Source organism: Antechinus flavipes, chromosome 2 (genome assembly GCF_016432865.1).
Source record: "Antechinus flavipes isolate AdamAnt ecotype Samford, QLD, Australia chromosome 2, AdamAnt_v2, whole genome shotgun sequence".
NCBI classification, from domain to species: Eukaryota; Metazoa; Chordata; class Mammalia; order Dasyuromorphia; family Dasyuridae; genus Antechinus; species Antechinus flavipes.
This window is the reverse complement of record NC_067399.1, coordinates 665,480,093-665,493,757: the sequence shown is the minus strand read 5'-3', so window position 1 is coordinate 665,493,757 and position 13,665 is coordinate 665,480,093. Positions and strand designations below refer to the sequence as shown.

The following is a 13,665-nucleotide window of genomic DNA, read 5'->3' as shown; positions in this document are numbered from 1 at the left end:
CTCGGGGGGTCGGGAGGCAGAGGGGAAGGAGCCGGCCAGGGAAATGCCCAGAGTCCTGCTGGAGGACGGCCAGGAAGCAGCCTCGGGGCTCTCTGGGCCCCCTCCGCCTCCCGTGGAATCTGAGCAGGATTTCTGAGTGCGGCCAACTGCCCCCCGCCCCCCTTCTCCAGTTACACAGGACCGTTCCCTAAGTAGGCGCAAGAGGTGGGACGGGGCCTGGCCAGGAAGGCTTTCGAGACAAAACAAAACAAATCACCACCTTGAACCCTGACGCCCCCCACTCTGCCAAGCCCTGCTGGTGAGGAGGCCCCAGGGCACAAGAAGGGGCGGCGACTCTGGACCTCAGACCCCGGCCAATTCGCCAGGCCGGAGAGCGCTGGGCTCCTGCCTGGGGGGGGCGTGGGACCCCAGGAGGCTGACGACCGCCTCGGTTTCCCATGTTCCAAGCCCGGATCTGGGTTCCGGTCCCTCCCGGTCAGCGGCAGCCGAGGACACCTCCTCAAGCCATAAAACATACGGGGATACACAGGAAGCGCCCCCAAAGTGTCCTCACCCACGGGTAAGTGGCCAGGTCCCAGAAGCACATGGGGAGCCCGGGGCCCGGCCCCCTGGCAGGCCCCAGGCCCACTCCCAGGCTCAGCCCAGTGCCCCAAACTCTGCTCTAGCCCAGCTGGACCAACTGGCTTTCAGGAACCGAAAGAGCCCAGAGAGCGTCCAGCCCAGCCAGGTGTTTGCCTCTGGCAGTGGGGAGAGGCCGGGGGGAGTCCGGGAGAGGCCACGGAGATACCAGGGAGAGGCTGGAGCCCATTGTCCGGAGGGAACAACTAAGATCCAGGCCACGGGGCTGCTCCCACCAGACCTCCCTCTGCACCAGCACAGGACCTTCCCAAGTTTTTAAACAAAGTTGACAAAGCAATGGATTTTTTTGTCCTGGAGCCCGAGTTCAAGTTTCAGATCCGACCACCTCTGGGGCCGAAGGCAAGTTAACCTCCCTCACCAAGCCTCAGTTTCTTGTCTTTAAAATGGACTGAACTCGGTACCATCCCTGTCCTACTCTGACTGAAACCTGTGCCCCTGTGACCCAGCCACAGAGCGCACCTCCTGGGCGCCAGAACGGGGCAGCCGGGTGGGCACAGCGGGCCGAACACCAGGCCTGGAGACAGGAGGACTCATCTCCCCGAGCTCCAATCTGGCCTTGGACCTTCCTGGCTGTGGGACCCCGGACAAGTCCCTTCCCTCGTCTGCCTCCGTTTCCTCATCTGCCACATGAGCTGGAGGAGGAAACGGCCGTCCCCCGCGGTGTCTCCATCACAGAGAGTCAGACAGGACTGAAAAATGACATCACTTCCCCTCCTTCCTCCCTCACCATGGGCCAAGCCCAAACTCTGGGGGGACAAAAGGGACCCGGGAGAGGAGGGTGAGTGGGGGGCGCCCGCTCTGGGCCAGGCCTGGCGAGCACGTGCGTGTGTCTGACGTGTGGGAACGGACCCGAGAGTGTGCACGTGGGTGAGTGTGTTCCGGGGGGGGGACGGCGCCCCTGAGGGCCAGCGCCTTCCGGCCGCCCCATGTGGACGTGTCCGATCCGCACACGGCCGTTTCCCCAGACTGGGCGCTCGGTGCGGGCCCCGCTTAGCACCCAGAGAGAACGATGAGCCGGAGGGAGGGTCACGGCTCCGAGGACCCACATTACGGTCAGGGTCGCCGGCGGTTCTCCGGGGCTCCGAGGCCAGAACGGCAGCTTGGGGCAGGCACCCGGCTTTGTCCGGGGAGGCCGCTTTGTTCCTGATCGACCCAGTCCTGGGGAAGGGGAAATGCACCGCAAGGAGGAACGGAACATCCAAGCCAAGAGGAGGCGCGGGCCCCTCGGCCACACACGGCTCACGGGGGGCTCGCTCTGCGGGGCGGGGAGCCGGGCGGCCCGTTGCCCCCGGAGCCCGTCAGGGAGCTGCTGGGTATCGCAAGAATTCGTCAGCTCTGCCACGGGGCCGAAAGGCAGCCGTGCCCCGAACGAGTGGCAATCGGGGCGAGCGTCCTCGCGCCGAGAGGCAGGTGTTCTTAGAGCTCCCCCGACAGACGAGGGGAGGAAACAGGCTGGGGCGGCTAGCTGGCCCCGAAGGCAGCGTCCGGGCTCAGGCCCTCCTCCCCTCAGTAAGGGCCCAGCTTCCACACCAGTTCTGGGCCGTAGCGCGGCCGGGCAGCTCGGCCAGAGCCGTGTCCAGGCTGGGCTTCTGTGCCCTGGGTGACCTCTGGGGCCGAGTTCCTCCCCATCCCCGAGGAGGCCGCCCACCCGCCTTCAGAGCTCCCTCCTGCCTCCCAGGATGGCTCCCCAAAGCGGGCCCTCTCCCCCGGCCTGCAGCTGCCACGCGGGCATCAGGAGCGAGCTTCAGAGCCCCGGGCCAGGAAGGGAACCCGGGGCACCGAGGGCTTGGGTTACCGGCTCCCTTTCCCCCGGGCCGGTGCACTGCTGACTCAGCGCTGTCCCATCTGGGGCGACAACCACCTGATAGGAGGCGCCGGTATCGGGTGGACCAGAGGCGCGAGGAAACTAGAGCGGGCCGGAGGGGCAAGTGTGCCCGCACGTCCCGGCAGCGACCCCCGCCCCCAGGCGCCGCCCCTGCTTGGGAAAGGCCAGCTTTTCTCAGAGGCTGCTCCCAGCTGCGGAGCACTCACCTCCGGGAGGCATCCGTGTGGGGGCGCCAAGGAGGCCCGAGAGAGCCAGCAGAGCTTCCTGCACCCGGGGCTTATGGCCGCGAGGGACCCGCAGGAGAAGCTGGGCCCAGAGAGCCCGGCCGCAGACGGGCCTGACGGGGAGGAGGTGCTCCCCGGGAGCACCTCATCAGGTCAAGCCCGGCCCCAAAGGAGCATTTTCGAGAGATGGAGGGAAATGGCGCGGAGGGAAGATGGTCAGAGCTACGGGAGGGTTTAATGGAGAAACTCCTCCGAAGTGACTCTTGTGCCGGAATAGCCTGACTACACGCAAGGCAAAGGGCAGAGATGCCCTCCACCGAGGGAGCTCCGCCATCCTGCCGCGAGGGGAAGGCGGGGCCAGCACAGGCCAGAGGCAGCCTTCACCCCCGGCTAGCGGCCTTCAAGGCCGGCCGGCTCCGCCAAATCGCCTCGACCCTCCCCTCTACGGCTCCCAAGGGCCCCGGGTTGCTGCGGGTGGCCACGAAGCAACTTCCACCCTGGGAGCCCCCCCACAGACCGGCAACACGAGTCTGGACCAAACACAGAAATAAAAAGCTACTAAGGGAAACAAACGCACAATTTGTTGCGACTCTCGGCAAGCGTTTTTGTTGGCACAAATTAAGGTCTGCCTTTGGTGAGACAAAAAAGAAGCCTCGATGGACTAAAAGTCCTCATTTGGCGGGGCATCGTGGCCATGTTTGATTTTAAATCACAGCTGACCTGCCTGCACACCATGAGTGGGAAGCTGGCAGCCTCACCTCCCAATGCCGACCACGAGTCTCCTCCGGGTGGAGGAATGAGAAGGACCCACGTCCTGACGCTCTCTAACCTTCAGGGAGAGCGGAGGGCCCGCCCACTTCTCCCCCACCACAGATCCTGCCCCCCACTCCCCACCCCCTGCCCGGGCTCTCATCCCTCCTGACCTTTGCTTCTATAGAAAGCCAGCAGTCCGGGCCAAGGCCTGGCTGAGAAGTCGGGCGCTCGGCGCGTCGCTGCCCTGCGTGTGATCTCGGTGTCCCCAGACGCCCTCATGGCTCTGAAGCAGCTACTTCTGCCCTCCCGGACCGGTGTTTGGAGGAGGCAGAGCCTGATGACATCCATCATCACCTCCTTCCCTTCGAGAAGAGGAATGAGGCTGCGAGGGCATTCTAATTCTCCCCCAGGAGCTGCTGAACGTTTAGTGCCCTGGGCCATCCCCAAAGGTCCTGGGCGCCCTCGCGGGAGCCACCAACCTTCTCCATTTTTCCGGTTGAATTAAAACATCACAAGCAGTGCTTTGGGGGGGGGGGACCCCCACCGGGCTATCCACTTGGTCTGTGCCAGCCCAACCTCACCCAATCTCGCACAAGTACGAGCGTCGGCCTGCCCACGAGCCATCCCTGGGCCCTTCTGAGACCGGCCGTCCTCCCGTCCCAGCCTGATGCCGGACTCGCAGCTGGAGGACCCGGTCCGAGAGCCTCCGGTGCCAAGGAGGTCTCGGGGCCCTGTGGCGGCCCCCGCTCTGCACTAGGCAGCGGCAAAAGCCTCCCTGGCCCACAGCCCGCCTTCTAGTGAGCCACCAAGGCCCGCACAGGGAAAGAGAAGGGGGCGGGGCGGGGGAGGCCAGCAGGGCAAGGCAAACGCACTGAGGCCCGAAGGAGGCCAGGATTCCGAGGGCAGAAGAGGCCACGAAAAAAGGGGGGCAGCCAGAAGGCGGGAGCCGCAGAGGGGAGCGGCTCCTCTTAGCTGAGGGCTCGGGAAGCTCCCTTCCCGCTACAGGTCCAGGACCTTAGGAAACCAGTGACTCCAGATTGCGGGGAATGAGCCGGGCCTGCACAACTTGGGCCCTGAGGCCCAAGACACGGAGCTTACAGGGCCTCTGTCCCAGCTACAAACTGCCCGGGCGGGCCGGCTGGGGACCGAGACGAAAGGAACAAAGTAAGAGCCGAGCCAGAGCGTTCCCCGCGCCGATGGGGGAACCTCAAAGGCTGACCCTGCCCGACACTTAACTGTGGAGTTTCACCCGACCGCACTCTCTGGACTGCCCTGTGATGGGCGGAAAGCAAAAGCACCACAGTCCCCACCTCCCCAGTCAGAGCCCGGACACCTCCTGCTGCCCCCCAGCAGACCCCAAACCCGACATCTGAAAAGCCACAAAGGGGGGTCCAGATCTAACCCGGGCCTGGGGTCCCGTCCTCTCCCTTTGCAGACGAGGAGACTTCAGTGCCCGGCCCAGAATCTCAACCGGGCCCGGTTCTGCCTCTTATTCCGCGCCGCCGGTGGGAACGACGGCGGTCACTCGGCAGCGTTTGGGCACCGGCGTCAGGCGGGACCTGCCAAGACGAGGGGCGACGCCGGCGGGACCAACAGCGGCTCTCCCGAGTCGACCACTCCAGAGGGCCCTCTGTTTGGGAAGCCCCCCAGGTGGGGGCACAGAAGGCACCGGGGGCAGCCGCCTCCTAATATTCTCATTCCATTTCCAACATCTCTTCTGCCTCGAAAACCCACAGAACAAGGAGAGGCAGCAAAGAACCAGGGCGGGCGCCCAGGGGCTTCTGGGATGTAGCAGGGGCTGCTACAAAGTAACCTCTCTGAGGAGGGCCTGGCTGAAAGGCAGACGGAGAGGGAGGGATCCCCAAAAGGATACAGTGTATCCTGATCATCTCCCCTGATCCACCGAGGACCGGGAGCCACAAATCCGGCTCCTGGCTGGGTGACCCGGCCAAGTCCCTTCACCCTGTCTGCCTGTTTTCCCATCTTTAAAATGAGCTGGAGAGGGAAATGGCAGGACCTTTGCTAAGAAAACCCCGCAATGGGGTCACAGAGAGCTGGGCAGGCAGAGGACCCCTCTCGGTGCCGGGCAAGGGGAGCAGGGTCCTCTGGGAGGAGGCACTCCACAGAACCTGCAGGCTAGAACTAGTCCTGCTCTGACCCGGCCGGGCGCCTCCAGCTTTCCTCTCTCAGGGAGCCGTTAGCTCCCCAAACACCCTTCCCCTTCCCCTCCAGGGGAGCTCTCCTCATAAAGGGACACTCCTTTACCCCCAGGCAAGGTGCCACCCAGTGCCCACGTTCTGCCCCCAGGGCCAAGCAGGGCAAAACTCACCACTTTCTGAACCACTGATCCCAATACTTGGAAAGGGAAGCTGCGCTGCTTCCCCCTGTTCTACGTCCCGCGGGCCCCTGCCCCCAACCTGAACCGCTCCTTTCTGTCACCGGCCTAGAAGCTGGGAGCCTGTCCCTGGCCCATCTCTGAGAAATGCAGGGCTGCGGGCTCCCGGACAAGTTGCTTAATCTCTCAGTGTCCCAAGTAACTCCTGACCAGGTGCTGCCCTGCGCTAGTGAAGGGACTTTGCTAACCTGGAAGGTCTCACGCAGAGGAATCGCGGTGAAATAAAATGAAATCAAAGATTGTAAGAGAGTAGGAGGGGGCTTCTGAAAAGAGGTGCCCTTTCAGTGAGAGGCTTTAGGGGCAACGGATCTAAAGCGGGGGCCCTAAGCTGGGGGCCAGGAGGAGGTGGCAAGGGGCCAGGGTTCACTAGCCTTTGGTTTCCCTTGTGATCCTCAGGGTGCATTTAAAAGCAGTATTCTGGGGCAGGCGCCACAGGCTTCCCCAGGCTGGCTGAGGGGTCCAGGCCAAAGTGGGTAAGAACCCCTGATCAGGGGCCTTACAGAAGAAGGGGGAACAATCAGGCTAATGACTGGCTCTGTCCCCCAGAGCATGGCATGCAGGGCACCCAACTCCCACACCGCCGGTATCCTCCAAGTCCATATCCAGCTCTCTTTGACCAAATGGAAATTGTTCCCGAGGAGCATTTGGGAAAGACCCTCCGCCACCTCCCCGGCACATGCGCTCGAGGGAAAGCGTTACCAAGTTTGGACGACTGTGGCAGCTCCCTCGTGGCCCCCACAGAGAGCCCCTTCCAAAGGGACAGAGACCCCTCGGGAGGCCAAACTCTAAATAAGTGCTTCCTCCTTCAAGGCCCGGAGGAATCTCTTCTGGGTCCCAGTCCAGCTAACTCCCAAGGAGCTGCTCAGGGGAAGCTGCTAAGCTGGAGACGGAATCGGGGGCTGAGGGAGAAAAGGAGACGCTCCTGGGACTCATGCTAACTGTAAAGCTCGTCTCCTCGGTGGGCCGCCGGGCCGTCCGGCCTGGCCTGTGAACGAAGCCTTTGAGTCCTGTGATGAGCACACTCGTCTGGAAGAAGCCTTTTACCAAGAAGCTGTTCTGCAGGGGAATGGTTTGTAGTTATCAGATGCATCTGAGCCTAGCCTGAGGGGTGTCCCATCACCTGCTCCCTTCAGGAGGGTCAGGGGACCTGAGGAGCCTCTACCACTCCCCAAAAAAGGCCATATAATATATGCGATGTATTACATATATTATATAATATAAGCAGGCTGAAAAAAAATTTAAAAGCCAGTTTGGCCCACTGTTCTTTTTTGAATTAGAAGCAAAAAGCTGAGGGAGTTTGTGTCAAATATCCACAGGGAACTGAGCCTGATCGTGTGAAAGACTACGACCGATGACATACTATCCATACATTAAGAATAACCCTCCTGTCCCACGTTATTTCGCACGACTTCCCTTTGGGACCTATGTTCCATCCAAAGTAGACCACTGGCTGCCCTCCAAGCACAGCGGCCCACCTACAGCCTCCTCCTGCCGGCCTGGCCTGAAACATCCTTCTTCCTCTCCATCTCCACTTGCTGAAACGGGGCCGCCCACCTGCATGAGCAGGCTTTTCCTCCTCCTCCTCCTCGTCCTCCCGCCATCTCCCTGGCGCACGGCAGCTAGAACTCAAGCAGGTGCTCCCTCCCCATCTTCTCCCCCGCCTTCTCCCTCCTCATCTCAGAAGGGACCAGATCGTTCTGTTTTCTCATCATTGTCCAGTGACTTTCAATTTAAAAAATAAACAAATAAAATATTTATGAAACTAGAGCGAGGCCCTGGGAATAGAAATAGCAAGAATGAAAGAATCACGGCTCTACAGGGTGCTCAACTTTTGTATCATGGACTCTTCAGGACGACCACAGAGCCCATCTCGGAATAAATCAAAATAACAAATTATTTTTAATTTGTAATTAAAGAATGCTTGATTTCAGTCATATTTTTCTCCCTTCGAGACTCCATAAAATGGGTCCAGGGCCCTTGGGCCCCAGGCTAGCTAAGCCAGGCTAGGCCCTGGGGACACATGGTCCCCGAAGCCCGTCTCCTCCCCTCATCTCAATATTCCAACAGAGGAATGAAGCAAGAGCTTAATAAGTATCTGTTAAGTCAAATTAAGAACTTGGAAGCCAAGTTCTGAGTGAGACACGGTCTATAAGAGGCAGAAACTTTGGCCATCACCTATCAGTTGCTTACGTTACGATTTACTTTCTTCTTCCTTATATAAGCATCCAAAAGAGCTCTGAAGGCAGAGGACTTTTTTCCCAAAAAATAAAGGCATGTCCTTTGAGATCCCTCTCAGTCCCTGATTGCCTTCCTAGATGAACAGCTCAGCAAGTGGATGCCTCCCCAGCTCTTCCCACCCCAAAATAACAATGAGCTCCCCCCTCTCCAAGGTCATAGAGACACCCCGGGGGCCCATATCGGGTCAGGCGGTACAGCTAGCTGCAGACGGGCCACCCTGAAGTTTGGGGATGCACCGGAACCCTAGCAATTAAAGATTCATAAAGCAAAATGGATTTCTGATTTCTCCCCCAAAATCATTCTCACCTTCCTCCCATGGGCACTCTGAGAACGTGGACTCTATAAGCAAGCATGCTTTCAAAGGGTCACCTGGTCAGAACTCGACCCAGGAAACACCCAAATGACAGGACTCCGCCTCTTGACCTGCTTAACTGAGCCAGTCAGAAGGAAGCCTGCTCTTTAACATCGGGCCTTCTAGAAAGGTTCGAGGAGGGGGAGCAGTGCGGTCTGGTGGGAAGAGCCCTGGCTTTGGAGCCCCGGGCCCTGAGCGACCTGATGGGCCTCAGTTTTTCAATCTGTTACCTGCCGGGGCAGGCCTAGATGTTCCTGTGCCCCGTAAAGGGGAATCTGTGAAGCCCTCTTCATTACCCAAAACATTACCCAAAATCCCAGCTGATGGAGGTGAACAAGAGAGAAGCAAACAAGCACAAAGGCATCTTCCGAGGAGCAGTTAAAAGCTAACGGTAGCACAAGTGAAGGAACGTTTCCTTCGGCCTCCTCCGAAGGCTTCCAGTGGGCACCTGCCACTGCCGCCTGAAATGTGCCCTTGGGCAGGATGGAGCTCCCTGCTGAGCTGGCGTCCTGGAAGGCCCCTCTGATCCTATTACTTTTATTGCTCATCCTCTTTTTCGGGTGGGAAGGGGAGGGGGAAGGAGCCAGTAGCAGAGAAACTACTGAGACTTTTATTTCATAAGGGGAGGTCAAATTCGGGGTGAGATGGCAGCCCACGTTCGCACCGGGACAGAGGTTGTGTCTCCCCGCCACCCCACGCAAGGGTCAGTTTCCTCATCTGTAAAATGCCCTCGACCCCTCTAAGGGCCCCCCAGCTCTAATACCGTCGGAGCTGGCCGGGGGCGCCATGTCCACGGGGGCTCCTGGGCTTTCCCATAAAGGAAGGCTGAGTGTGCTTTTCACAGATTGGGAGCAGCCGGTGCTGGGCTCCCACGTGCAGATCATGGGGGAGCACCTGAGTTCAATGATGCATCGGCTGCTTAATGCGTGTGTGGCTCTAGACCAGTCATGTTCCTCCGCTCCGGCTCAAAGTTCTCACCTCTAACAGGAGGAGGGGGCCGAGCCGGCCTCCGGGGTCCCTTCCACCGTCACAGAATACATTCGAGGATCTCAAACCTCACTTGGCCAGGGAAGAGAGCCTGTCAGATGTCTGCCCTCCCTGCCCTCCCCCCCAACCTCCCTAAAACTCAAGCAAGTCCTGGAGCGCCCGAGTCCCTCGGCCTCCGTCACAGCGGGGAGGAGACTTGTGCTACTTCTGTCCCAAGTTATTTGGAAACCTGCTTTCCACATATTCTGGGAAACAGAAGCCCCCCGGCCTTTCCTCTTTCCATCCCCGGCCTGCCCAGGCAGGGCCAGCGCTTCCCTGCTAGCCCAGGAGGCCTGCTTCCCATCAGCCCACAGAACCTTTCCAAGGCGGCTCCTCCCTTCCACACTGGGCCGGGGGAGCCCAAGCCCGGTCTGGGCCGCACCCCGGGCACAAGTCTGTTCCATATGGATCCTGCCACTTTCCTAAGTGTGGAAAAGTTCAGAAAACGGTCACTTTTTTAGCCTGCAAACCAACCCTCTAACTCCATCTCCCATAAGCCGCCTCCTCCACTTCCTCCAGCTCTCCCAAGCCCTAGAACCAGAGCCCCCAGGAGCCAAGCCCCGAGCAGCTAGCTCCCGGCTCTACCACAAACCTGGCCAAGGCTTCCGCCTCGCCATCTGTGAGATGGGGGGCCTGCCTCCCCCCTCCCCCACCCCCCCAGGTCCCGACCCATGGCCCGGGAAGCCTTGCTTGGGCTGCCCCGAGCAGGGCCCTTTAATCAGCCCGAGGTCCTTAGGGCCGCCCTGCCTCAGAGCAGCTGTGTGACCCTCGGGCAGAGCAAGTAACCTCTGACTGACCCCAGGCCACGCTCCTCAGGACCACAAAGGGGAGTTTCCCCACCAGGAAGTGCCCACACGTGTACGTACACACGCGCACACGTGTCTGTATGGGGCACACCCCACTCCTGGGGGAGGCAGCCGCGCTGTGCTCCCTGCCCGCGTCCCTGGCACCAGGTACAGCAGAGGCTCCGGCTGAAAGCCTGTCAGATGCAATCGGCCCAAGGGAGGGCCTCCCTGAGGCGGGAGGGAGCTGCCTCTGCAGTTCCCCGGCCCAGCCAGGAGGGCAGGGTGCTGGCCAGAAGGTGCCAGCCCCCAGGGAGCTCTGCAGATGCAAAGCGCCTCCTCCCCTCGCTTCTAATTAGCCTGCCTCGCACGGTGACATTTTGGGACAAAGTCTGATTTCTGACAGCTTGGCTCAGGCGCCCCCACACCCCCCAAACCCCCATCGGGCCAAAGCAATCTCCTCCTCGATTTTTCCTGGCACGGTCTCGACGCCGACACTTTTTCCAGTTCCTCTTCCCAGCCTGGGTGCACTGACCCCAGCCCGGCCTCGGCAGCCTGAGCCGCGTGGAGCTGCCCCGCCGGCCACATCTGCGTCCCTCGGCTGCTTCTCGCCCGGGGAGCTGTGCGGCCGGGAAGGGCTGTGGGCAGGGCCAGAGCGCCCGTTAAAGGGGAGGGGGCCGCCGGGAGGCACACGCACTACTTTCCCACTGATGTGCCCGCTCGGCGCGAAGCGAGGGGCTCTCGGAGGCACGGACCAGGCCCGGGAGGCCGCACACACTGCAGCTTATGCCCCGGCTGGGAGCTGCCCCAGCCGGGTGGCGAGAGGGCACTCGGTGCCTACCCTCCTCCAGCATCCCCAGCCCGTCCGGACCTCGGAGTCCCCGTCCCCGAGGAGAGCTTCGGGAGGGCTTCCTGCCGCCCCCCCTTACCTGGGCAGCCCTGCCCGCTCCATCCTCCCTGCTGCCTCTCCTTCGCTAGCACACACGCCCAGCCAGCCTCGGATCCTGCCAGGTCCCTCCCCGCCCCCCAGCTCTGCCAGACTCCGCCACGATGGGGGTCTCCTCGTCTGGGCACCCCAAACCACGCCTTCCCGCGAGCCGTGTCGGGGTACTCGGCGGGGACAGGGCCGTCGGCTGTCCAGCCCCGCCAGGCTCCTCCCGCTCGCAGGGGACGCCTCGGGGGGCGCCCGGCTGGAAGCCCCGAGGCGGGGTCGCGGCCCGAGCGGGCGGGGCGGCCCCCCGCGGCGCCCCTCCCCCAGCGGCCCCACTCACGATGGTGACGCTGGCCTTGCGCAGGTCCCGGTTCTCCTCCTGCAGCGCCTTGCACTTGAGCTTGTACGTCTCCAGCTCGATCTTGAGCACCTTGTTCTCCTGCTGCAGCGACGCCAGCCGGTTGGTGAGCTCCTCCAGGCGGAACGGCGAGATGACAATGCCGCCCGGCTTCCCGCCGCCGCCGGGCCCGGCCCCGCCGCCCGCGCCCCCGCCGCCGCCGCCGCCCGCGCCCGGGGAGCACGACGGCTGCACGCCGCCGCCGCCGCCCCCCGGCCCGCCGGGCCCGCCGCCCCCCGGGCCGCCCGCGCCGTCCGTGTCGCTCTCGCTGGCGCTGTCGGCCATGGCCCGCGGCGGGCGCGGCGGAGACGGGGACCGGGCGGCGAGCACGAGGAGGCGCCGCGGGAGCGGGGCCGGGGCCGGGGCCGGACCGGGCGCACGCTCGGCGGCGGCGGCCGAGGAGAAAGAGCGGAGCGGAGCGCGCGGGGCCCGGGACCGGCGGGGCCTGCGAACAGAGACCTCGCCCGGGCTCGCCGAGAATTACAGCGGCCGCGGGCACGCCCCCCGGGGCGGGGCACGCCCCCGGGAACGCCCCTCCCGGGCCCGGCCCGCCCCCGCGGCACGGCGGCACGGCGGAGGCGGAGCCTGAGGGGCGGGATCGAACGTGCGCGCGCACGCGCCTGCTCGGAAAGGGCGGGGGAAGAGAAAGGAAAAGGGAGAGGGAGGAGGAGGAGGAGGAGGAGGAGAGAGGGGTAGAGTAGTGAGAGGAGGAAAGGAGGAGATGGGGGAGAGAAGGGGAGAGGGAGGAGAGAAAGGGGGAGGAGCCGAGCCCAGGGCGGGCCGCGGCTGTGTATTGCACTGTAATTGACGTCTGGTTGGCATCCGAATACATGGACTTATACTGAATATGTACAAAGCAAGCGAGCGGAGAAGCGTTCGTTAAGCACTTACCGTGTGCCAGCCGTTGGTCCCTCTGTTGCAGTAGAAAGACGGGCAGAAATTGTCCCCGACCACAAGGAACGTGACCACCGTGTATCAGAAGCCCAATCCAGTCCCCAAAACCTCGGTGCCAGCTTATGCTTTAATAGCTGTCCGTGCATGTGTGTGCGGTACATATATGTATATATGTTGTGTAGGAATACACAGTGTGCCAGCTGTGTGTCTCGGGTGCTCCACAGGCCGTAGGGCAGTTATAGACTATTGATAGTGTTGACTCTTTGTTTCCTTTAAACTACACTAAGACTTCGGGGACCCTCTGTGTGTGTATGCACATAGACATGTATTTATACATGTGACAGGTGTGGGCGTACATTGTACAAGTTGTGCTGTGTGTACGTGTGCAAATGCATTTATAAATGCTCCTTTATATGCACACCGATTTATTTATACATCCCTACGTGTATATGTATTGTGTGTCATAGATGCACACGTATGTGTGTGTGTATGACAGCATCTCATTAGGCAATCCCACCGTGCTAGCCACTGCGCCAGGTACTTGTTGCTGGCTTCCAGGAGCTGGCATTCTACATAAAAACACAGTCCTATATGGGGAGGCTTTTTATTAAAGAAGCACTAACTGAGCGCTGCTCCGGACCGGGACACAAAGACCAAGGAAGCTCTCAGACTGGAAGAGCTTACCTCCCACCCCGGCCATTGTTTAGTTTGGGGGTCCTGACGGCTGGCTTCAGCAGAGCGCAGAAGTAGGGGGAAGAAGTGTTCTCAGCTAGTGCGGATCTTGGTATTCTCTGATCATCTGAAGCTCAGAACGTTAGGGAGGGCACCGATCATCCCCGATATGTGGCCTGGGGAGTACTGGAACCCGAGCCGTCCAGGTTCTGACCCCACCTTTGTCTCCATTAGGCTTTTCATAGAACATCCTCCTGCCTCACTGGACGAGGTAGATTCACATGAACAGGATCACCTGCCTGTTCGCATGTGGCGAGCCTTGGACACACCGAGGCAGGAATGAAACAAGCTGTGACCTCAAGGAGCTTTTATTTGACTACAGATTGCATAATTACACACGTGTGTGCATTGAATTCTAGAAGCATGGAGCACCTGACACATAATAAAACGTTTGTTGATCGATTGCTGGGCATTGTGCTGTCCCCGGAGAGTACAATGTAACATTTATAAATATATATTCAATTCAACAAATACATT

The 13,665-nt window shown here is 61.1% G+C and overlaps 1 protein-coding gene across 1 annotated transcript in view; it reads right to left on the bottom strand.

Moving 5' to 3' along the window:
* CCDC6 (coiled-coil domain containing 6) overlaps positions 1–11,862 on the bottom strand; it is a 46,664-nt gene extending 34,802 nt beyond the window's left edge. The window contains exon 1 of the mRNA XM_051982620.1: positions 11,506–11,862. Within this exon, the coding sequence (XP_051838580.1) occupies positions 11,506–11,847 (342 nt within the window). The 5' untranslated portion in view covers positions 11,848–11,862. The remainder of the gene's footprint in view (positions 1–11,505) is intronic.
* Positions 11,863–13,665: the final 1,803 nt, after the last annotated feature.